The sequence below is a fragment of the Dermacentor silvarum genome, chromosome 1 (assembly GCF_013339745.2).
Source record: "Dermacentor silvarum isolate Dsil-2018 chromosome 1, BIME_Dsil_1.4, whole genome shotgun sequence".
NCBI classification, from domain to species: Eukaryota; Metazoa; Arthropoda; class Arachnida; order Ixodida; family Ixodidae; genus Dermacentor; species Dermacentor silvarum.
This window is the reverse complement of record NC_051154.1, coordinates 359,769,834-359,792,925: the sequence shown is the minus strand read 5'-3', so window position 1 is coordinate 359,792,925 and position 23,092 is coordinate 359,769,834. Positions and strand designations below refer to the sequence as shown.

Here is a 23,092-nt window from a genome sequence, read left to right as displayed (position 1 = left end):
CAGAAATTGAAAAGGCTATCGATGACCTTAGTGCAAGAAAATCGCCTGGACCAGATGGTCTTGTGGCAGCGATATATAAAATTTTCACGGTTGAAGTAGCACAGGCTCTGTATCGCGTCATAACGAAGTGTTATGAACAAAAATGGACGCCTCCTTCCTTCCGACAGACACATGTGGTACTTATACCTAAGGTTACTGACCCCATAAAGCTTTAATCAGTAGAGGCCTTCCGACGAATAAGTTTAGCTGACATTGATTATAAAGTATTCATGAAGGTGCTCGCCCAACGTCTTCAGAGTGTAGTGAAATCCCTAGTAGGTACACATCAGACATGCGGTATAAAAGGTAGGACTATTTTCACAAATATACACACAGCGCGAAGCATACTTGAATGCTGCGATTTGATGCAAGATCGTGTAGCTATGCTACAACTGGATTTAGCCAAAGCTTTTGACAGGGTGTCGCACGAGATCCTGTTTCTGCTTCTTGAATACGTGAATGTCGGAACAGTCATTTTGGATGGGGTGAAAATGGTTTATGATGGTTGTACAACAAACCTAATTATCAACAACAGACTCAGCATACGAATTCCAGTACTGTCTAGCATAAAACAAGGGTGTCCGATCTCGGCCTTGCTTTTCGCTCTTTATTTAGAACCTTTCTGTTTAAAGATACTTCAGAGCCATAGTATTCGCAGATACACGTTTTTTGGCAGAGAAATAAAAGTGTTAGCCTATGCTGACGACATAGCAGTGTTCTGTCGCGATAAGCAAAGCATTTCAGAAGTAGTGAAGGAAGCCCAATCTTTTTGTAGTGCTTCTGGTAGTGCCATAAGTTGGCCAAAGTGTTTAGGATTTTGGCACTGGGACTGGCAAGATACGCCAGAATTGTTTTGCAGAATGCAGTGGAGTGTGTTACCCGGCACTTATCTTGGGGTTCCACTCGGCAACTACCCAGAGCCAGTAGAATACTGAACGAATGAGAGGGACAGAATGAAAGAACAAACTAACTAATGGGGAGGCCACAACTTTTCGATGTTTGCAAGAGCCAAAGCGTGTAATATGTTTTTAGTAGTCAAAGTGTTTTACGTCTTGCAGGTACTATGCATGAGCCGATCATCAGTTCATAAAATACAAATAGTGTTTGCGGAATTTATATGGGGTTCGGTATGGGAACGCACGAGCAGAGTTAATTTGTTTCACTCAATGCGCAACGGCGGACTTGGTTTAACGCATTTGTTTTTCAAGCAACTTGTATCGAGATTTTCTTTCTTTCGCGACCAAAGTGATGGGTTTCTGCGCACGGTGATCCAAGTGAGATTACGTGACGCTTTGCCCGATTTTGTTGTATCGTCGCACGCAGTCAAACCGATTGCACTAAAAGGCTATCTGCGTGAAGTTATCACGGCGATTCGTCTTCTAAATGCGAGATTTTCTAGGAAGTACTTGTTTGAAGTGTCAAGAAAAAAATTATATAAGGATCTTGTTGACGTTTTTTTTACCTATAGGTACACTGGCATATATGCCAGTGTATCGTTTTATGTACAACTTAAGGCCTGAACGTGATGTTCTCAAAAGAGTAAGGAATATGCCTATAAGCGCTAACACAAAATCCTTCTTTTTCAAGCTCCACACTGACACACTGCCGGTTAAGCCATGGCTAAGGAGCAAGGGTTTGTTTGTACCAGGTCCGTCAATTGCCTTATATGCAATAAGGAAGAAACAATTGAACATATTTTTCTTGACTGACACGATGCCCGCTTTCTTTGGGACATTCTGCAGCGAACGAAAGGAGCTCCCGATTAGTGCTTTTGGAATAAGGTTCTTGCCATGCGCAGAACCTGACGGTGTGCCGGCGGACATGTTAATGTTATTGTGTATGCAAAGCGTATGGAGAACTCGAATGGCTGTACACAATGCTGATGTACATGCGAGGTCAGCCACATACTATTTTGTTGAAAATGTTGTTTACACACGGGAAGTGTTGAAAATGCAAAGTGACCCACCGGAATGGCTTCAAGTGTTGGACAGTTTGGCTTCGTTGAAGCCATTTTAACATGACGCTACAGTATTTTAACGACTGGTCATTTTAATCTCGTAATTATTTGACATGTTGTTTTTGTGTATTTGCCAGGTCGGTAATAAAAAAAAAGAAAAAAAAAGGGGGCATAGCTCAGCGGTAGAGCATTCGACTGCAGATCGAGAGGTCCCCGGTTCAAACCCGGGTGCCCCCTTTATCATTTTTTTATTTGCAATATTTTCGTGTCTGAAGCTCCGGAACGTGCCTTCTCTCCATCTCGGACGTCGGGGGCATAGCTCAGTGGTAGAGCATTCGGCTGCAGATCGAGAGGTCCCCGGTTCAAACCCGGGTGCCCCCTTTATCATTATTTTATTTGCAATATTTTCGTGTCTGAAGCTCCGGAACGTGCCTTCTCTCCATCTCGGACGTCGGGGGCATAGCTCAGTGGTAGAGCATTCGACTGCAGATCGAGAGGTCCCCGGTTCAAACCCGGGTGCCCCCTTTATCATTTTTTTATTTGTAATATTTTCGTGTCTGAAGCTCCGGAACGTGCCTTCTCTCCATCTCGGACGTCGGGGGCATAGCTCAGTGGTAGAGCATTCGGCTGCAGATCGAGAGGTCCCCGGTTCAAACCCGGGTGCCCCCTTTATAATTTTTTTATTTGCAATATTTTCGTGTCTGAAGTTCCGGAACGTGCCTTCTCTCCATCTCGGACGTCGGGGGTATAGCTCAGTAAGTGATGGTTTCTTGCGAACAATAATTCAGGTACGGCTGGCAAAAGCTCTGCCAGAGTTCATTATAGCGTCTTGTGAAGACAGAGGGCAAAGTGTGACTAGATATATGCATGAAGTGGTTATGTCTTTTCGTATCTTGCATGCGAGGTTTTCCTTGGAGTATTTATGTACCATCACAAAGAAAAAGCTCTATAAGGATTTAGTGGATGTTATGATGCCAATACCTATATACCGAACTGTAAACTGTGGAGGACCAGGAAATGACGTTTTGAAGAGAGTAAGAAGGATGCCCGTAAGGTCTACAGTTTAAAAGTTTCTTTTTCAAATTGCATACAAATACATTGCCAGTAAAGACATGGTTAGAACAGAAAGGGATTTACGTGCCATGGACAGCTAACTGCTTGCTCTGCAAAAAACCGGAGACCATTGACCATGCTTTCATTGACTGTTGGGATGCAATATTTCAATGGGACATCCTACAACGAACGCTCAAAAAAGATCTTACAATCACACCGATAGGTATACGTTTCTTGGCCACTGATAATGAAGGTGAAATACCGTACCATACGTTCATGCTCCTGAGCCTCCACAGCTTGTGGAAGACAAGAATGTCGGTCCGTCATGCTGTTATAAATGTTCGCACGACACGTGAAAATTTCGTTCTCAGTATTGCACAAGATAGAGAACATTATCAAACGCAAACCGAGCCTCCTGAATGGGTGGCTATTCTTGATAACCTTGTAAATTTGAAAAAGATTTTAATATGACTACGCCAGTCAAGTGTGACTGATGTATTTTATACGTGTACTCATGTTTTGTTTTAGTGTATTTCTGTCAAAGCAGGCAATAAAGAAAAAAAAAAGGGGGGGGGGCATAGCTCAGTGGTAGAGCATTCGACTGCAGATCGAGAGGTCCCCGGTCCAAACCCGGGTGCCCCCTTTATCATTTTTTTATTTGTAATATTTTCGTGTCTGAAGCTCCGGAACGTGCCTTCTCTCCATCTTGGACGTCGGGGGCATAGCTCAGTGGTAGAGCATTCGACTGCAGATCGAGAGGTCCCCGGTCCAAACCCGGGTGCCCCCTTTATCATTTTTTTATTTGTAATATTTTCGTGTCTGAAGCTCCGGAACGTGCCTTCTCTCCATCGCGGACGTCGGGGGCATAGCTCAGTGGTAGAGCATTCGACTGCAGATCGAGAGGTCCCCGGTTCAAACCCGGGTGCCCCCTTTATCATTTTTTTATTTGTAATATTTTCGTGTCTGAAGCTCCGGAACGTGCCTTCTCTCCATCTCGGACGTCGGGGGCATAGCTCAGTGGTAGAGCATTCGGCTGCAGATCGAGAGGTCCCCGGTTCAAACCCGGGTGCCCCCTTTATCATTTTTTTATTTGTAATATTTTCGTGTCTGAAGCTCCGGAACGTGCCTTCTCTCCATCTCGGACGTCGGGGGCATAGCTCAGTGGTAGAGCATTCGACTGCAGATCGAGAGTTCCCCGGTTCAAACCCGGGTGCCCCCTTTATCATTTTTTTATTTGTAATATTTTCGTGTCTGAAGCTCCGGAACGTGCCTTCTCTCCATCTCGGACGTCGGGGGCATAGCTCAGTGGTAGAGCATTCGACTGCAGATCGAGAGGTCCCCGGTTCAAACCTGGGTGCCCCCTTTATCATTTTTTTATTTGTAATATTTTCGTGTCTGAAGCTCCGGAACGTGCCTTCTCTCCATCTCGGACGTCGGGGGCATAGCTCAGTGGTAGAGCATTCGACTGCAGATCGAGAGGTCCCCGGTTCAAACCCGGGTGCCCCCTTTATCATTTTTTTATTTGTAATATTTTCGTGTCTGAAGCTCCGGAACGTGCCTTCTCTCCATCTCGGACGTCGGGGGCATAGCTCAGTGGTAGAGCATTCGACTGCAGATCGAGAGGTCCCCGGTTCAAACCCGGGTGCCCCCTTTATCATTTTTTTATTTGTAATATTTTCGTGTCTGAAGCTCCGGAACGTGCCTTCTCTCCATCTCGGACGTCGGGGGCATAGCTCAGTGGTAGAGCATTCGGCTGCAGATCGAGAGGTCCCCGGTTCAAACCCGGGTGCCCCCTTTATCATTTTTTTATTTGTAATATTTTCGTGTCTGAAGCTCCGGAACGTGCCTTCTCTCCATCTCGGACGTCGGGGGCATAGCTCAGTGGTAGAGCATTCGGCTGCAGATCGAGAGTTCCCCGGTTCAAACCCGGGTGCCCCCTTTATCATTTTTTTATTTGTAATATTTTCGTGTCTGAAGCTCCGGAACGTGCCTTCTCTCCATCTCGGACGTCGGGGGCATAGCTCAGTGGTAGAGCATTCGACTGCAGATCGAGAGGTCCCCGGTTCAAACCCGGGTGCCCCCTTTATCATTTTTTTATTTGTAATATTTTCGTGTCTGAAGCTCCGGAACGTGCCTTCTCTCCATCTCGGACGTTGGGGGCATAGCTCAGTGGGATTCTGCTTCCGGCCACCGAGCGTGACGGACGCATGAGGACGGGCTCCGTAGGAGCGGCTTCAGCGGCCCAGAGCGGCCGCGGTAACAGGAGTGCCGTTGCGGACAACGAGTACCAAGTTGTTTTGCCGAGTTTGCCAACAGGGCGTTTTGTTGTGAACACAGTTTTTTTACATTGTGATATCAGGGCCCGCCCATACCGGGTGGAAGATTTCCGCGATGCGCTCGCCCCATTATCGCTCCTGCCGGAAGTGGTGGCTCTCGGGGCCTACCGTATGAGCCATGTTTGGGCCATGACCTTCAAAGACAACGAAGCTGTGAAGAAGATCGTCAGTGTTGGTGAGCTACAGGTCAAGAAGGGCCGATGCCTCGTCATTGACCCCGCCAACCAGGATGTACGCTTAAAAGTGCATTGGCTGCTGCACACCGTTCCTGACGAGGACGTGCGTCTTGCCTTCGCGCCGTTTGGAAAGGTCACGGACGTCGCCCGCGACCGGTGGCGGGTGCATGGCGTGGCTGACAAGAACTCTACCACATGACTGGTTACGCTGAAGTTGAAGCCGGGCGTAATGCTTGACGACCTGCCACACCAGGTGAGCGTCTCCAGCGAGCTGGCTCTTGTGGTTGTGCCGGGCAGGGCCCCTCTCTGCCTACGCTGCCGCGGGACGGGCCATATTCGTCGCGACTGCCGCATTCCGCGGTGTGGTGCCTGCCGACGCTTCGGTCACGAAGAGAGTCAGTGCGAGCGGACGTACGCTAGCGTGACCGGACCCGTGAGCAACGACGACAACTCCGCCCTACTCATGGACGAGGCGGATATGGAAGACACATCGACCACGGCTAAGGAAGCAGCTGGCGAGGTGGCAGAGTCGGAGGCACGACCTCAGAAACAGGGGCAACATGTCGATGAAGCCGTCGACACTGAACAGCAAGAACAAGTGGAGGGCACTGTAGCCATGCCGAACCGTGAGGAAGAGAGCCCACCTGACCTGGGAGCGGCCTCCACCCCCCCTGAACATGAAGACATGGACACCCATACCGGGCTTGCCAACTTGCAGGCGGGGAAACGTCCGCGCGACCAGACCAATAGCCTGGCTACGACGCAGGACAGCAGCGGCGGAGACGAGCCACCGCCCAAAGCGCCAGGTATGAGGAGACCAACCTTGAAGCTGCGGCCGAACATTACGGCCGATCCACGGCAGGCGGGTAAACCGCCTCCGTAGTTCTGTACTGTGTTTTGCTTGAGGCGGGTTGGGGGGTTCGTGAGTGCAATGGCCGTCACCCTGAGCGCTATTCTCTTGGATATGTGTCAGGAACGAGGGCCCGAGTTGCATGTCAGTGTTCTTTTCGAGAGGTCGGGTTGTGTTCCCATTTGTGGCACTCAACGCGGTTATCGGCGTGTCATTATCAACACTCGTCCCTGCGTAACTGTGACGGGCACCATTCTACCGTGTAGCCATGGCAGCTAATATCGAAGGAGCGCTACGTGTAGCCACGTTAAATGTACGAGGGCTCGGTGCAAGAAGGCGGCAATGTCAGCTAAGTCGCCTACTTTTAGATAATGACTTGCATCTTGTGGGAATCCAAGAAACCAAAATAGAGAGCCAAGAGCTAACCGACAGAATGGTGTCCAATTTTCGTGCGCACTTCGACGTGTGTGTTTCTCACGCTGTTGGTGGATCAGGTGGTTGCGCTATATTCATTCGAAGAAACTTTGGCATTCGTGTGAAGTCAGTGTTTTCGTGTGAAACAGGTCGCCTTTTAGTGGCTGATTTTTGTTATTGCGATATGGATTTCCGAGTCATTTGTATCTACGCGCCGAATATTGAAACAGACCGGCGAATCTTCTTTGAGCGACTTGAAGCGTACTTAAACTGCCACAAGGTGGTCATACTGCTGGGGGATTTTAACTGTGTGTGCACTGCTGACGATCGCGCAAAAGTTTCACGCGTTCGCGATAAGAGTGCTGTATTGCTAAATGCGCTGGTGCACGATTACGACTTGGAAGATATCGGTAGTGTCTTCGCCAGCGGTACCCACCCGCAGTTTACGCACTTCCAGCGTGATAGCCACGCTCGGCTAGATAGATTATATGTGTCAGCCGAATTGGTGCCCTTGTGTAGTGAATATGATGTGCAACCCATTGCATATAGCGATCACTGCTTGGTAACTGCCACTTTCGGGAAAAGACAGATCAAACACACCTTTAACTGGGACCTCTGGAAATTGAACGCGCAGTTGCTGGATGACGCTGCTTTCGTTGATGCCGTTGCGAAGGAACTAGAAAACCTGACTTCAGTCGAATTAGCAAGCTTCGCCATTAAATGGGAAGAATTTAAACAGAAAGTAAAAACAATGGCTATTGAAAGAAGCAGTGTCCTTCGGCATAACCTGAAACAGGCAGAAACGAACCTTCGCCAGCAACTGCAATTTTTCATCTGCATGGAAAGTGTCCAGCCTGGTGTGTATGTTAACGAAATAAAGGAAGTGAAAGCCGAACTCGAAAGGATAGACTCTGAGAAATACAAAGCCGCCGTTGTGCGATCAAGGTCTGAGAAGCTGTGGGCGGGAGAAGCGCCAACAAAACGAGCTCTCTCAGACAAGAAAAGGTACGCATGTCGGAAGGAAATCCGCCAGCTAGCTAAAGGCAATGACATCACGTCCGACAAAAACGACATCAAACAAGGGATCGTCGATCACTTCAAAGCCTTCTTAGGTCAACCACGTGAACCTAAAGATGGCTACCAGACGGAATTCCTTTCATTGATGCCAAAGCTCGATGAAGAAGTTAAGGCACGGCTAGAACATCCAGTTACCCTGAGTGAGATAGAGTGCCCAATAGACGAGTTGGCCCCCGGTAAAGCACCTGGGCCTGATGGCTTAGGGGCTATTTTCTATAAAACGTTTAAGTCAGCGCTGGCTCATGTCCTCCATCTAGTTATCAACGAAGCGTATGACCGAAAAAGATTGCCCTTGTCCTTCACAACCTCGCATATTGTGCTAATCCCGAAGAGTGATGATGAAAAGAAACGCTTGTTGCCTGGCTCATATCGCCCGATAACTCTAGCCAACGTTGACTATAAAATATTCACGAAAGTTTTAGCAAAACGACTGCAAAGTGTCATCAAAACAGTGGTAGGGCCGCACCAGACTTGTGGCATTAAGGGGCGCAGTATTACAACAAATGTACACGTGGCTCGAAGTGTGCTAGAGTGTTGCGATGCGATTGGCGATTACGTCGCGATGATGCAGATCGATTTGGCAAAAGCCTTCGACCTCGTCTCGCACAAGGCTCTACTATACATACTTGAACACACGAATTTTGGCAGTGTGATAATGGAAGGTGTCACGATGGCGTACAAGAACTGCTCAACGCGAATTATTGTTAATGGGGAGCTCACCGATAGCTTTCGTGTGCTCTCGTCGGTGCGTCAAGGATGCCCGCTTTCGCCCCTTCTGTTTGCTGCTTATCTCGAGCCACTCTGCTTGGCCATTAAAAACAACGAACGCATAACAGGCTATCGACTACAGGCAGCACACGTTAAAATATTGGCGTATGCAGACGACATCGCGATTTTCTGCACTGATAAAGTGAGCATTATAGAGGCAAATGCTGTTGTCGAAAAGTTTTGCAATTCAACTGGAGCCCAGATAAACTGGGATAAAAGTTATGGCTTCTGGCATGGGAGTTGGGAAGACAAGCCGGAGACCTTTTCTCGAATGAATTGGTCAAGGTTACCTACACAGTACCTGGGGGTGCCTCTCGGAAGTTACCGTGAGCCCGAACAGTACTGGCTCGACCAAGTTTCGACAGCAAAGGAAAAGGCTGACGGTTGGAGAGGCAAGCAATTGTCAATGTTTTCTAGAGCCACTGTTTGCAACCTTTTTTTAGTTTCCAAGAATGGTCTGTTATGAATGTGTTGTGTGCTGCGCGGGTAAGCGTACAAAAAATTCACCGCATTTTCGCCACTTTCATTTGGGCCTCTACCTGGGAGAGGACGAGTCGAACAAATTTGTTTTTCCCGGTCAAGAAAGGTGGGCTTGGTCTGGTTCACTTGTTTTTGCGACAAATTGTGTCACGCTTTGTGTTTCTGTGGGATCAAAATGATCCCTTTCTTCGAACACTAATTCAAGTACGGCTGAGTAGACTTCTTCCAGGATTTGTTGTTTCGTCGGCTCAGAACATGCCGGGAACTGTGAAAGGATACCTGCGTGAAGTGGTGATGTCATATAGGATGGTAAATGTGCGTTTCTCACAGCAGTATCTGTCCACCGTTACGAAGAAAAAATTGTACAGAGATCTTGTGGACACGATGCTCCCCGTACCTTTGTACCGCTCGCCACACCGTGGAGGCCCCGGACAGGACGTGCTAAAAAGAGTTAAGAAAATGCCAGTACGGCCATCGACTAAGTCCTTCTTCTTCCAATTACATTCAAACACACTTCCCGTTAAGACCTGGCTTCATAGCAAGGGTATTTTCATCCCCTGGAACACCAACTGCTTTTTATGTAAAAAACCAGAAACAATAGAACATGTTTTCCTAGATTGCTGGGACCCGATCTTTCACTGGGACGTTCTGCAGAGAACGCTGAAGAAGCAGTTACCCCTGGACCCGTATGGGATACGCTTTTTGCCAATAGATACCTCAGAGCAAGTACCGTACGACCTCATTATGGTCCTGGGCCTCCACGCTATGTGGAAAACTCGCATGCAATTTGAACATGCAGACTTGGTTGTAATACCGGTGCGAGAACACTTCATTGAGAGTGTTTACGTGAGAGACGCTTACAAATCACTGCCTGATCCACCACAATGGATGTCTGTACTGGATGAACTGGTGTCACTGAAAAGATTTTAGTGCTGTGCTAGCCAAAGTGTGGCTGGCACGTTTTATCCTTTGTAACCTATGAGTTTGTACGTCGAAGACGGCAATAAAGAAAAAAAAGGGGCATAGCTCAGTGGTAGAGCATTCGACTGCAGATCGAGAGGTCCCCGGTTCAAACCCGGGTGCCCCCTTTATAATTTTTTTATTTGTAATATTTTCGTGTCTGAAGCTCCGGAACGTGCCTTCTCTCCATCTCGGACGTCGGGGGCATAGCTCAGTGGTAGAGCATTCGGCTGCAGATCGAGAGGTCCCCGGTTCAAACCCGGGTGCCCCCTTTATCATTTTTTTATTTGTAATATTTTCGTGTCTGAAGCTCCGGAACGTGCCTTCTCTCCATCTCGGACGACGGGGGCATAGCTCAGTGGTAGAGCATTCGACTGCAGATCGAGAGGTCCCCGGTTCAAACCCGGGTGCCCCCTTTATCGTTTTTTTTTATTTGCAATATTTTCGTGTCTGAAGCTCATAGGAACGTGCCTTCTCTCCAACTCGGACGTCGGGGGCATAGCTCAGTTACATTCTGCTTCCGGCAGCCGAGCTGTGCGGACGTGTGAATCATGAGCTCCGATGGAGCAGCTTTTGCGGCCACCAGCCGCGGTAATAGGCTTATCGATAACGAGGAAGCGAGCTATCAGTTTGTTTTGCCACCTCTGCCCAAGGGACCTGTTGTAAAGAACACCGTGTTTTTACATGGCGACCTGCGAGCAAGGTCCTACAGGGTCGAAAATTTCCGAGACGTGCTCGTCCCGACTGGATTGCAACCGGAAGTCGTGGCCCTTGGCGCCTACCAGATCAATCAGGTTTGGGTGGTCACCTTCTCGAACGACGAGGCGGCGAAGAAACTGCTGGCATTGAAAGAACTCAACGTGAAAGCGTGTCGCTGCGTAGTCGTCGACCCTCAAGACCAACAGGTATGCCTTCGCCTTCATTGGTTGCTGTACTGGGTGGAGGCCGAAGATGTTAAGACAGCGCTGGCAGCCTTTGACAAGGTCGTTGAAGTGACGCGAGAACGATGGCGCGTCAAAGGCGTCGGAGATAAGGATTCAACGTCTCGAACCGTTCTACTGAAACTGAAGAGCGGAATGAAAGTAGACGACCTTCCGCACCAAATCCGAGTTGCAGGTGAACTGGCCCTTGTCGTGGTGTCTGGACGCCCGATGCAGTGCCTACGATTGCAAGGGTGTCGGGCGTGTCCGTCGCGAGTGCAAGGTGCCGCGATGCTCGCCATGCCGTAATTTTGGCCACACTGAAGATCAGTGTGTACGCGCGTACAGTCGAGTGCAAAATATTACAGACCACGGGAGCGGCGACTGAACTGCATGGCTGCGCCTTGTGACGGCTGCGCGCCGAAGTTCGAGAGCGCGTACTCCACACGCGTGTCCTTTCGTATCTACCAGCCTGCTCGTTCGCTCGCTTCAACCACGCGAGCACCGGAACGCGTGAGAGAGCGCAAGGTGTCACATCTGCAGTCGCCGTCGAATCGCCCGAGTGATGATGTCGTCATATCGTGACGAAAACACTTCATTTGCACTGGAAGCGCTCGGAGCGCGCCACTCTGCACCTTGCTTCTTGACTTTCCGCGGCGCGAAAAACATGCTTCGCGTCACTTTTCTGAAATCGAGTTTTGTGATAAGGTCAGAAAGCAGCGATGTATTTTGCGCTCCACTTCCGGAAATTTAAGCATGATGCAATTATTTGTGGTACTCAGTCCAAATATCATGTGCCTAGACACATGCGTGAAACCACCGAATATTGAGCAGCTGTAGAGAAGAGCCAGGGAAGAGAACAGGGAATCATCGCAGAAGGCACGCGGGCAAGTACCGAGTGTCCGATCGGCCGGGTTTCAATGCAATGCAATGCATAGTTTATTGGGAAGAATAAAGAGTCCCGCTCAGCTACGGGGCTGTGAAACGCCAGACACTCTTTGTACCGCAACACGGAATGTGACCCACGCGTCACCCACGCGCTGGCCCTCGTGATCTCCAAATTATGCGAGGCAGTCGCGCCACACTTCGATCGTTTGCAACGCGCCGCATGAGGCAGATTGTCCGCGGCAAAATGAAAACACGTACAGAGGTGCGCTCAAATTTCGCATTAGGAATTATCGTAATGGTCGGGGTTTCTTTTTCATTTACTGTTTCTGAGAACAAATCTGCGATGATTCCCCTTTCTCTTCCCTGGCTCTTCTCTCCTGCTGCTCGATGTTCGGTGGTTTCAAGTATTTGTCGGGGCGCATGATATTTGGACTGAGTACCACAAATAATTGCATCATGCTTAAGTTTCCGGAAGTGGAGCGCAAAAGACATCGCTGCTTCCTGACCTTATCACAAAACTCGATTATAAAAAAAGTGACGCAAAGCATATTTTTCGCGTCGCGCAGCATCAAGAAGCAAGGCGCAGAGAGTGGCGCGCTCCAAGCGCTGCCAGTGCAAATGAAGTGTTTTCGTCACGATGTGACGACATCATTACTCGGGCGATTCGACGGCGACTGCAGAAGTACAGTGGCTAGGAGAAGTGACACCTTGCACTCTCTCACGCGTTCCGATGCGCGCGCGGTTGAAACGAGCGAACGAGCAGGCTGGCAGGTAAGAAAGTACGCGCTTGTGCAGTACGAGCTCTCCAACTTCGGCGCGCAGCCGTCAGAAGGCGCAGCCATGCACTTTAGTCGCCGCTTCCATGGTCTCTAATATTTTGCACTCGACTGTACGCTACAGCCGTGGGGCCACCAGCAAGCGAAGTCACCGCAGAGATGAGGATGGATGCTGCTGAAGCCGAGGACGCCGCCAAAGGAGCGGGTGAACAGGAGAGTGCCAACAATGGGGAGGTGATAACAAAAACAGAGGGAGGTACGGAAGGCGTACTTGCTACTCCCCAAAAGAAAGACGAGCCATCAGGTCCTCCTGAAGAACTGGTGAAAGGCAGTGAAAACCGCCTTGTATCCGATGATACCGCGTACGTGGCAGAAGGTGGTGACCCGGCCCCAGACAGTGAGGCTATGGATGTGAGCGGCAACATTCCCTTCAAAAGGCCGCTAGACGCCACCGACGGCAAAGCAACTCCTAAGAATCACGTCGACGGGGCGCCTGTAAAGTCAACCATGATAAGAAGGAGCAGCTTCAAGCCCCGTCCAAATATCCTTCGGGACAGGAAGGAGGGCGACAAGCCACAGCCGACTACGGACCATGCCAGACCACCGGACGGTCCCGGGGGCGTCTAGCCGCTGGCTAGACGTTGCGGTGAGCACGGTGCTCCGGCCTTTCTCTCTTTCCCGTAGTAGCAATGGCAACCAACGCGACGCTTAGCTTGGGCACGCTAAACGTTAGAGGTCTGGCCGCCAAACGTAAACAAAGCCAAGTGTACCGGATGATGGTGGACCAAGACCTCGATGTTCTAGCCGTGCAGGGGACAAAAGTCGAAGGGGAGGAGGAGACCCGGGGCATGGTGCTAAGGTTTACGCCTTTGTATTACGCGGTAGTGAACCATGCCAAAGGAGCGTCGGCAGGTGTTATTTTATTTGTTAAGAAGCTGCCCGGGCTATTGATCGAAAATTATTTTTCATGCCCTTCAGGCAGAATAGTGTACTGTGACTTTGCTCTTGGTGATGACTCGTGGCGGGTGATATGTATATATGCGCCCAATATATGCGACGAACGCAAGAAGTTTTTTTCCTCGTTAAAGGCGCATATATGCATGCATAGAAAAGTAATTATTATGGGAGATTTTAACTGCGTACTCAGCGATCGAGATAGAACAGGCAAGCGAACAAGTGATAACAGCTGTCATGTCCTCAGTGAATTATTAGCTGAGTGTGACTTGGACGACGTGGCTGATTGCCTAGTCGGAACACGCCAGGTTCAATACACGCACTTCCAAGGGCTCGTCTAGAAAGGATATACGTGACACTAGATGTTATACTCTTATGTCGCAGCTACGACGTCATGCCTCTTTCTTTCACCGACCGCTGTTTGGTCAAGACATGCGTTGGACGCAAAGGAAAAGGCAACACTTTCACGTGGGAAACGTGGAAAATGAATTCCAAATTGTTAAAGGACGAGTCTTTTCTAAGCAATGTACAGGAACATTTGAAGGAAGTAGAAAACAAGAAAGTTGCGCACATCACTGAAAAATGGGAAATTTTTAAACAACGATTTAAGTTAACCGCCATCGACCGTTCCTGTAAAACAAAGTACGAAGAAAGAACTAAGGGCAGTGTTGGAAAAATTAACGGCCTTAGGGTGCAGCCAGCCAGGCGCATACAAAGACGATTTACGCAGCATCAAAGCGGAATTAGAGCTATGCGATGAAGAGCGATATCGAGGAGTGATTATACGCGCAAGGGCTGAGGCACTGACAGTAGATGAGACGCTAACTAAACGCGCGCTCTGTCTGGAGCAAACGCATGTGCGGCGCAATCACATAGATACTATTGAAGTAGATAGTAACGAAATAAGCGACGGTGAGGACATAGCACAAGCGTTTTTCGAGCACTTCGAAGAACTTTTTGCATCGAAAACTGTTGACGTAGACGCCTTTAGAGCTGCGTTTTTATGGCGTATGCCGCAACTCAGCGACAAGACGAAGAACAGGCTGGAGGCACCGATATCAACCCATGAAGTTGAAAAAGCAATTGAAGATTTAAAAGCCGGAAAATCACCCGGTCCGGATGGCCTTTGTGCCGCTTTTTATAAACACTTTAAATCAGATCTATCGACTCTACTCGCTGACGTGTTTAACGAAGCGTATGAAGTAAACGCATTGCCACATTCTTTCGGGCAAGCGCACACCGTACTTATCCCTAAGACTGACCAGCCTGCGAAACTGAAATATGTAACGTCGTACAGACCAATATCACTTACCAACAGTGATTACAAAATATTCATGAAGATAATCGCAGACAGGTTACAAACAGTAATGGAAACCATAGTAGGTCGGCACCAAGCATGCGGAATCAAAGGACGAAGCATTAACACGAACGTACACATAATGAGATCGATTTTGGAATCTTCTGATGCCTTAAGGGCGCGAGTTGCGATTCTCCAACTTGATTTGGAGAAAGATTTTGACTGTGTTGCTCACAGTATTTTATTTGCCATTCTTAAGCATGTAATTGTCGGGTCCATAATTACTGACGGGGTAGCCATGGTGTACCGGAACGGCACTACTACGCTTATAATTACCAAGACATTGGGGGCCCCCATCAGCATTCAACGTTCCGTGCGCCAAGGCTGCCCAGCCAGCCCACTTTTGTTCTGTATTTATCTAGAGAGTTTGTGTCTGGCAGTCATTGAGAACAATTGTATTCATGAGTTTACGATGCAAGCGTCAGAAGTCAAACTCCTGGCCTATGCTGACGACGTAAACGTGTGTTGCAAAGACAAGGAGAGCATTTTACAGACGATAAATGTTGTGAAAAACTTCGGTGAAATCACTGGTAGTAGAGTAAACTGGAGCAGGTGCCTCGGTATTTGGCATGGAGAATGGCTTGAGGCTCCTGCTATATTTGCGAATGTCAAGTGGTCAACAACGCCAGTAAGGTACTTAGGCGCACCACTCGAAGCTTACAAACAGAGTGACGAATACTGGCAGGGCCAGCTTAAAAGTGCTAAAGAGAAGGCTGAGGCGTGTAAAGCCAAATACCTTTCACTATTTGCCAGGGCTACTGTATGCAACTTGTTTTGCATTACAGTATGACATACATAGCTAAGCTATGGTATGTCATGCAATTAATTTTCTGTAACAGGGCCAATGTGCAGAGTTTTTGCCGTGTTTGTGTGGGGTTCCGGATGGGAGAGATGTTGTCGCAACAATTTGTTCAGACGGGGGAAAGAGGGAGGATTAGGGCTGGCCCACCTATTTGTTAGGCAACTAGTTGGACGTTTTATTTTCTTTCGGAACAATGATGACCCTTTTTTGCAAGCAGTCTGTAGAGTTAGACTCGCGCACTTGTGGCCAGAGTTGATTGTATGCTCCCAAGGTGTGCCGGCGGCAGTGTTTGGTTTCCACAGGGAAATTGTATTCAGTGTTCGTTTCCTTGCTGTACGGTATTCTAAAGAATATTTGTTTAAGGTATCAAGGAAAAAGCTGCGCAACGATATAATGGACAGCCTTTTTCCCCCGCCTCTGTGCAGAGCCATATACAGTCGAGGCACAGGCCAGAATGTTTTTAAACGCGTCAAACGAATGCAGGTACCGCCAGGTATGAAAAGTTTCTTTTTCAAACTACACACAGGTACACTTTCAGTTGCAACGTTCCTAGAAGAAAGAGGCTTTTACATGCCATGGGGCTCACAATGTATCATTTGCAAACAACCTGAAACCATAGACCATATTTTCTTACACTGCTGGGAAGGAGTATACTTTTGGGATGTTTTACAGCGCACAAAAAAGAAAGAATTTCCTCTTGACCCACATGGCATCAGATTTTTGCCAAAAGATGACGATGACGGAACACCTTTTGATCAGATTATGCTGACTGGCATCTGCTATATATGGCGCTCCCGCATGGCAGGCTGCTATTGCGATCCCGATAGAAGACCAGCCCGTGTGTATTTCCGGGAACAAATAAGACATTTTCTTGATGTAGTTGCAACACAAGAGTGTCCTCCACCTTGGATGGCCAGGATGGAACCCCCTGGCCAATCTTAAGGAATTCTGAACAAAGCCTGTTACAATATGACAGGCTGCTTGTGCTTATTTATACTTAACGGATGCGAAGTCCATCTGTGAGTGTACATATGTTAGTTATGTTGGTATTCCTATGTACCGCTGCTTACCGCTAATAAAGAAAAAAAGGGGGCGGGGGCATCTCTCAGTGGCAGAGCATTCGACTGCAGATCGAGAGGTCCCCGGTTCAAACCCGGGTGCCCCCTTTATCAGTTTTTTATTTGCAATATTTTCGTGTGTGATGCTCATAGGAACGTGCCTTCTCTCCATCTCGGACGTCGGGGGCATAGCTCAGTGGCATTTCCACTTCCGGCCATCACAGTGAACGGTCGCGGAATGTCTTGCTCCTCAGGAGCGATTACAGCGGCCCTCGGTCGCGGTTCTCGGTCAACGGAAACACCGTCTCCGGACTACCAGATGGTTCTACCACAACTGCCTTCAGGTGCAAGTGTTTTGAACACAATTTTTATCGATGGCGAAGTTAAAGCTCGGCCTTACCGTGTTGAGCATTTCAGGGATGCGCTTTCGCGACTCATGCTGCTGCCGGAAGTGGTGGCCCTCGGGTCTTATCAGATGAATCATGTGTGGGCCGTAACTTTTTCGAACGAGGCGGCCAACAAGAAGATATTGGACACAGAAGGATTCCTTGTCAAGGGAAACCGTTGCGTGGTCATTGACCCGTGCAACCAGGGTGTCAGGCTCAAGCTCTTCTGGCTGTTACATGGTGTTCCTGATGAAGACGTCAGAACAGCCTTCTCACCGTTTGGAAGAGTAACTGAAGTGATGAGGGAGAAGTGGAGGGTACAGGGCTGCAACGACAAAGGAACCACAACACGGTCTGTGGTCCTTAAACTCAAGCCCGGAATGAGAGCAGACGACCTACCACATACACTACGTGTTGCGGAAGACCTGGCTCTCGTCCCGGGCAGAGCACCCCTCTGCCTCCGGTGCCTTGGCACTGGACACATTCGACGAGAATGTCGGGTTCCACGCTGTAGGCTGTGTCGTCGCTTTGGCCACGACGAGACCCAGTGCGCGAGAACGTACGCCAACGTTGCTGCCCCAGGCAGGAGCGAGGACTCGTCTGAGCTTCTCAGGGATCAAGAGGACGCTGAAGAGGCCGCCAAAGGAGCCGCTGAAGGGAGGTGGCTCAGTCTGCACCACTGGGTACGAAGACCGCAAAGGTGAACTGGAAGGGGATAGATGAAGGCAATGTGCCGGATTCTGCTTCTCCACCTGCGAAAGTTCAAGTGACGGAAGCTGGTGCTGACGTGACGGGCGCGTCGTCAGAAATCACGCCACCTCCGACCAAAGTGGCTGAGGAGCCAGTTAGTGTCATCGAGGACATGGACCTGACTTCCGAAGCTAAGGGCGCTGGAAAGTGGTTGTGTGACGATGTTGAGGACCATAGCCGAGACACCGACGGCGTGGATACCAAAGGATCGACACCGAAAACACCGACAGTCCGACGGCCGACGCTGAAGGTCAAGCCCAACGTACCGCCACACAGACGGCCATCACATGCACCGCCTCCGCCTTAGCGGAAGTAGTGCCACGGAAAGAACTTTCCGCACCCGATCTTTGATCGGGAGTGATTCTGCGAGGACGTGGTTTTGCCGTTGTCGCCTTAAAAGAGAGTCATACGTTCACCAAGCATCAGTGTATACAAGAGCCGCTATTTTTCCTCGAAAAGTGTGAGTAGGGGCCCACCTTAATTGCAGCTAACACAATGGCAGACGAAATTAGCATCACCACTCCGCTTCGTTTTGCGACATTAAACGTCAGAGGGCTGTCAAAGCGGCGAAGACAATGCCAGATTAGCCGCATGCTACTAGAAAAAGACATTGATTTGATGGCAGTCCAAGAAACAAAAACTGAATCAGAGGAAAGAACGGATCGATTGGCAGAAATTTTGAGAACGAATTACAACGTATGCGTTTGCCACGCGAATGGTACTTCTGGTGGCTGCCTTATTTTTATTAGAAACAGTATTGGGATTACAGAGCAGCAAGTTACTTCATGGGAGGGAGGGCGTATGCTTATTTGTGTTTTTTCTTTTTCTGGACTGCTTTGGCGAGCGGTGTGTGTATATGCTCCTAATAATGCTCCTGAACGTGAAGAACTTTTTGTTTACCTGAGATCTTTCTTGGCGTGTGACAGGCACGTTCTAGTGTTTGGCGACTTTAATTGTGTGTGCCGGCCGATAGATAGATCGAAAAAGCTGCTCAGTCGAGATAAAAGCGCAACTGTTCTGCATGAAATTTTGTGTGAAGTTGACCTGGAGGATGTTGGAAGTGTTCTTGGTTCTGACAGTGATGTGCAATATACGCATTTTCAAGGAGACTGCCACTCGAGGTTAGACCACATCTATGTCCCTTTTCACTTAGTTCCGCTCCTTTGTAGCTACAGTGTCGAATGCATCAGTTTCAGTAACCACTGCTTGGTAATCGTTACGATAGGCATGAAATGAAAACAGCAAAAATTTAATTGGCACTTATGGAAACTGATATGAAGTGCTCGGCTAACACGTGTCAAACATGATTGGTTCTTTTGTGTTACGTCATAGGCAAGTAGCCTATATATATATTTCGCTCTCTGAAATAAAGGTTGTCGTGCGTTTGCCCTTGGGCCGTCTCCGTCACTCTGTCACCCGCTACAACAGTGGCGACGAGGGTGACCACCCCGCGGAGCCCCCGCCACCAACAGAGGCATCTCGGAAGCGCTGGGAGTCCTGCTGGTTACTTGAAGTAATCGAGTCTACAGAGCGTCGGCGGTCATGGCCCTGGCTACGAACCTCGGTAACCCAACTTTCGACGAAAATCAAGATAAGTGGGATATTTACTTGACTCGATTGGAAGCATTCTTTGAAGCGAATGATATTAAGACAGATGATAAGAAAAGGGCGCTCTTGGTTTCGACACTGTCAACGAAGACTGTAGGCATCTTGGCTGGACACAGCGCCCCCCGGAAAGTAAATGACCTGAGTTACAAGCAAGCACTTACCTTCCTAAATGACCATTATGCGCCGAAGTGTAATGAGGTTGCCGCAAGTTACAAGTTCTTTGCAAGAGACCAGGCCGCAAACGAATCTGTCCGGGACGTTTTGCGCAGGCTTCAAGAGAATGGTATCAAGCTGAAAGCCGAAAAATGCCATTTTTGCAAAGACTCCATCGTCTACCTGGGCCATCGCATCGACAAAGACGGCTTGCATCCGCTTGAGAAGAACCTAGCAGCAATACGCGACTCGCCACGGCCTACGAATGTGAGCGAACTGCGCTCGTTTTTGGGTCTGTTGACTTATTATCATCGGTTCTTGCCACAGATGTCAACGATGTTGGCCCCGCTGTATCTTCTGCTTGAAAAAGAGCATAAATGGCAGTGGGGAACGTCCCAGGAAAATTCATATCTCAAGGCTAAACAAACACTCCTGAGTTCGCCAGTTCTGACGTATTTCGATCCCAACCAACCTGTGCGCTTGGAATGTGATGCGTCATCTTCGGGTCTAGGTGCCGTAATTTCGCACCGAATTGGTAAACTGGATAAGCCCATTGCCTTCCGTTCACGCATGCTAACACACGCCGAAAAGAATTATTCTCAGCTCGCGGAGTAACAAAGTTTCGAGACTACCTGTTGGGCCGCGAATTTGTATTGGTCACGGACCACCAACCACTAGTGGGACTTCTACGAGAAGATCGACCTGTGCCCCCAATGGCGTCGGCACGTATTCAGAGATGGGCTCTGTTTCTAAGCCAATATCAGTACCGCATCGAGTACAGGGCCGGCAAGGAAAATGCCAACGCGGACGCACTCAGCCGCTTGCCTGTGCCGATACCAGATGCTTGCAAATCGGGCACCTTACCAGAATATGTGCTGTCTTTAGAGAACCTTGACCGCTCGTGCGTGCCAGCGGGTGCCATACGGGCGCTGACGAACGCAGATGAAGACCTCAGCGTTGTGCAGCACTTTGTACTTAATGGATGGCCTAAACGCATGTCACCGTGTCACAATCACCTTCAACCTTATTTTTGCAGAAGACTGGAGCTGTCAAGCGCAGAAGGCCTGCTCTACTGGGGTCATCGCATCGTCGTACCCCGCAAAGCTCGAGTCTCCATGCTCGCTGAGCTACATCGGTCCCACCAGGGTGCATGTGCGATGAAAAGACTGGCTCGTACGCTATTCTGGTGGCCTGGGTTGGATGGTGAGATTGAAAGCCTTGCACGTTCGTGCATCTCTTGTGTACAAGCGCAGCCAATGCCTCATCGCCAGGCTTCTATCTGTTGGCCAGAAACGGGGACCAAGTGGGCACGGCTTCACATTGACTATGCCGGACCAATGGAGGGGCGCATGCTGTTGATAGTCGTCGACTCCCATACCAAGTGGATCGAGGCACTTCCCGTCAGGTCGGCGACCACAGAAGTCACAATCGCGCGGCTTCGCGAATTGTTCGCTCGTTTTGGCTTGCCGTAAACAGTTGTATCAGATAACGGGCCTCAGTTTATAAGCCAGCAGTTTTCCCAGTTCATGACTGCCAACAACATAACTCATCTACACAGTGCGCCGTACCACCCACAATCTAATGGTCTCGCAGAGCGCGCGGTCCGCACAATAAAGGATGGCCTTCTCAAGCACTCTATGGTGAACGATCTCGAAACAAAACTAGCACGAGTGCTGCTAGGCTATCGACGTACCCCACTACCGTGCGGCAAGTCTCCACCAGAAATGCTACTGAACTACCAAATTCGTTCACGCTTGGATGCTTGTGTCCCTTCTCTACCTCCAAGTTACTCGCAGCCTCCCAGATTCCAGCCCAGGGACCAGGTCTGGGTGCGCAACTTTGGCCAAGGGAGGCGTTGGCGGCCAGGCATCGTCAAAAGCACTGAGGGTTCACGGCTGGTAACGGTCGACACTCCAGATGGTCTAGCCAGGCGTCACTTGGACCAAATTTTCCGTCGGGCGCCTGTGTCGCCCGTGGCCCCAAAAGCGGAGGCTCCCGACACACTTCAACCCAGCCTGGACAACAAGAATCGGCCGACGTCAACGCGAGAAGGCCGGTCCAGTCCGGCTACTCCCGAACCAACTGGCGCCGTGCCTGTTCCTTCGACAACACCTCCAACATCCCTTCCAGCCCAGCAGGCTCCCTGTTCCCCAAGTCCACCGGTCTTACGGAGGTCTACCCGACAACGAAGACCCGTGCAAAGGCTGCAGTTTTAAGAGAGGGAGAAGTGATATGAAGTGCTCGGCTAACACGTGTCAAACATGATTGGTTCTTTTGTGTTAAGTCATAGGCAAGTAGCCTATATATATATTTCGTTCTCTGAAATAAAGGTTGTCGTGCGTTTGCCCTTGGGCCGTCTCCGTCACTCAGTCACCCGCTACAACAGAAACCTAATGACAATTTGTTGCAGGATGAAGTGTTTCTTCAAAGAATAAAAGAGAAATTAGAAAACGTTCTCCTTGAAAATGGCGAACATGTTGTAGAAGCTTGGGAACTGTTTAAAACCGAAGCGAAAATAATTGCTTTAGAGAGAGCATGCGTTTGCGGCACAAACAAAAGCAAGGGGAACGTCACATGCAGTGTACGTTAGCATACCTTTTGAACATGGAAAGAGACATGGCTGGTACATTTGTAAACGATATCAAAGAACTTAAAGCGAAACTTGAAGTCATTGATGAAGAAAGATATCGCGGCGCCGTTCTGAGAGCACGCGCAGAACGAGTATGGTTGGCTGAAACGCCCACCAAGAGAGTGCTAAGTGACGAGAAGAGACACGCATTGAGTAAGGAAATAAAAGAAATAGTTTATCAAGGACAGTTTGCAAACGACAAGGAAATGAGAGAACGTGCTTTTGTGGACCACTATAGCACGCTGCTAAGCAAGAGGGCAAGCGATATCTTGGCGTTTAAAAGCGATTATTTGCCTCTGATGCTGAGAATTGATGGTGAACTTAAGGAAGCACTTGAAAGGCCTACTTCTGTTGCAGAAATTGAAAAGGCTATCGATGACTTTAGTGCAAGAAAATCGCCTGGACCAGATGGTCTTGGGGAAGCGATATATAAGATTTTCAAGGTTGAAGTAGCACAGGCTCTGTATCGCGTCATAACGAAGTGTTATGAACAAAAACGGGCGCCTCCTTCCTTCCGTAAGACACATGTTGTACTTATACCTAAAGTTACTGATCCCATAAAGCTTCAATCCGTAGAGGCCTACCGACCAATAAGTTTAGCTAGTATTGATTATAAGGTATTCATGAAGGTGCTCGGCCAACGTCTTCAGAGTGTAGGGAAATCCCTAGTAGGTACACATCAGACGTGCGGTATTAGAGGT

At 49.0% G+C, this 23,092-nt stretch overlaps 1 protein-coding gene and 19 non-coding genes across 20 annotated transcripts; all 20 read left to right on the top strand.

Annotated features, from left to right (window-relative positions):
* The first annotated feature begins 2,161 nt into the window (after positions 1-2,161).
* Trnac-gca (transfer RNA cysteine (anticodon GCA)) lies at positions 2,162-2,233 on the top strand. The gene has a single exon. It is a non-coding gene; the product is annotated as a tRNA-Cys (tRNA).
* Positions 2,234-2,305: 72 nt separating this feature from the next.
* Trnac-gca (transfer RNA cysteine (anticodon GCA)) lies at positions 2,306-2,377 on the top strand. Its single transcript has one exon. It is a non-coding gene; the product is annotated as a tRNA-Cys (tRNA).
* Positions 2,378-2,449: 72 nt separating this feature from the next.
* On the top strand, positions 2,450-2,521 carry Trnac-gca (transfer RNA cysteine (anticodon GCA)). The gene has a single exon. It is a non-coding gene; the product is annotated as a tRNA-Cys (tRNA).
* A 72-nt stretch (positions 2,522-2,593) lies between these two features.
* Positions 2,594-2,665, top strand: Trnac-gca (transfer RNA cysteine (anticodon GCA)). The gene has a single exon. It is a non-coding gene; the product is annotated as a tRNA-Cys (tRNA).
* A 955-nt stretch (positions 2,666-3,620) lies between these two features.
* Positions 3,621-3,692, top strand: Trnac-gca (transfer RNA cysteine (anticodon GCA)). Its single transcript has one exon. It is a non-coding gene; the product is annotated as a tRNA-Cys (tRNA).
* A 72-nt stretch (positions 3,693-3,764) lies between these two features.
* Trnac-gca (transfer RNA cysteine (anticodon GCA)) lies at positions 3,765-3,836 on the top strand. Its single transcript has one exon. It is a non-coding gene; the product is annotated as a tRNA-Cys (tRNA).
* Positions 3,837-3,908: 72 nt separating this feature from the next.
* On the top strand, positions 3,909-3,980 carry Trnac-gca (transfer RNA cysteine (anticodon GCA)). The gene has a single exon. It is a non-coding gene; the product is annotated as a tRNA-Cys (tRNA).
* A 72-nt stretch (positions 3,981-4,052) lies between these two features.
* Trnac-gca (transfer RNA cysteine (anticodon GCA)) lies at positions 4,053-4,124 on the top strand. Its single transcript has one exon. It is a non-coding gene; the product is annotated as a tRNA-Cys (tRNA).
* Positions 4,125-4,196: 72 nt separating this feature from the next.
* Positions 4,197-4,268, top strand: Trnac-gca (transfer RNA cysteine (anticodon GCA)). The gene has a single exon. It is a non-coding gene; the product is annotated as a tRNA-Cys (tRNA).
* A 72-nt stretch (positions 4,269-4,340) lies between these two features.
* Trnac-gca (transfer RNA cysteine (anticodon GCA)) lies at positions 4,341-4,412 on the top strand. The gene has a single exon. It is a non-coding gene; the product is annotated as a tRNA-Cys (tRNA).
* Positions 4,413-4,484: 72 nt separating this feature from the next.
* Trnac-gca (transfer RNA cysteine (anticodon GCA)) lies at positions 4,485-4,556 on the top strand. Its single transcript has one exon. It is a non-coding gene; the product is annotated as a tRNA-Cys (tRNA).
* Positions 4,557-4,628: 72 nt separating this feature from the next.
* Positions 4,629-4,700, top strand: Trnac-gca (transfer RNA cysteine (anticodon GCA)). Its single transcript has one exon. It is a non-coding gene; the product is annotated as a tRNA-Cys (tRNA).
* A 72-nt stretch (positions 4,701-4,772) lies between these two features.
* On the top strand, positions 4,773-4,844 carry Trnac-gca (transfer RNA cysteine (anticodon GCA)). Its single transcript has one exon. It is a non-coding gene; the product is annotated as a tRNA-Cys (tRNA).
* A 72-nt stretch (positions 4,845-4,916) lies between these two features.
* Positions 4,917-4,988, top strand: Trnac-gca (transfer RNA cysteine (anticodon GCA)). The gene has a single exon. It is a non-coding gene; the product is annotated as a tRNA-Cys (tRNA).
* Positions 4,989-5,060: 72 nt separating this feature from the next.
* Positions 5,061-5,132, top strand: Trnac-gca (transfer RNA cysteine (anticodon GCA)). Its single transcript has one exon. It is a non-coding gene; the product is annotated as a tRNA-Cys (tRNA).
* A 5,034-nt stretch (positions 5,133-10,166) lies between these two features.
* Positions 10,167-10,238, top strand: Trnac-gca (transfer RNA cysteine (anticodon GCA)). The gene has a single exon. It is a non-coding gene; the product is annotated as a tRNA-Cys (tRNA).
* A 72-nt stretch (positions 10,239-10,310) lies between these two features.
* On the top strand, positions 10,311-10,382 carry Trnac-gca (transfer RNA cysteine (anticodon GCA)). Its single transcript has one exon. It is a non-coding gene; the product is annotated as a tRNA-Cys (tRNA).
* Positions 10,383-10,454: 72 nt separating this feature from the next.
* Trnac-gca (transfer RNA cysteine (anticodon GCA)) lies at positions 10,455-10,526 on the top strand. Its single transcript has one exon. It is a non-coding gene; the product is annotated as a tRNA-Cys (tRNA).
* Positions 10,527-16,901: 6,375 nt separating this feature from the next.
* Trnac-gca (transfer RNA cysteine (anticodon GCA)) lies at positions 16,902-16,973 on the top strand. The gene has a single exon. It is a non-coding gene; the product is annotated as a tRNA-Cys (tRNA).
* A 4,090-nt stretch (positions 16,974-21,063) lies between these two features.
* On the top strand, positions 21,064-22,093 carry LOC125943505 (uncharacterized protein K02A2.6-like). Its single transcript, XM_049662855.1, has 2 exons — positions 21,064-21,230; positions 21,270-22,093. The coding sequence occupies exons 1-2, from the start codon at positions 21,100-21,102 to the stop codon at positions 21,976-21,978; spliced, it is 840 nt and encodes a 279-aa protein (XP_049518812.1). The 5' UTR covers positions 21,064-21,099; the 3' UTR covers positions 21,979-22,093.
* Positions 22,094-23,092: the final 999 nt, after the last annotated feature.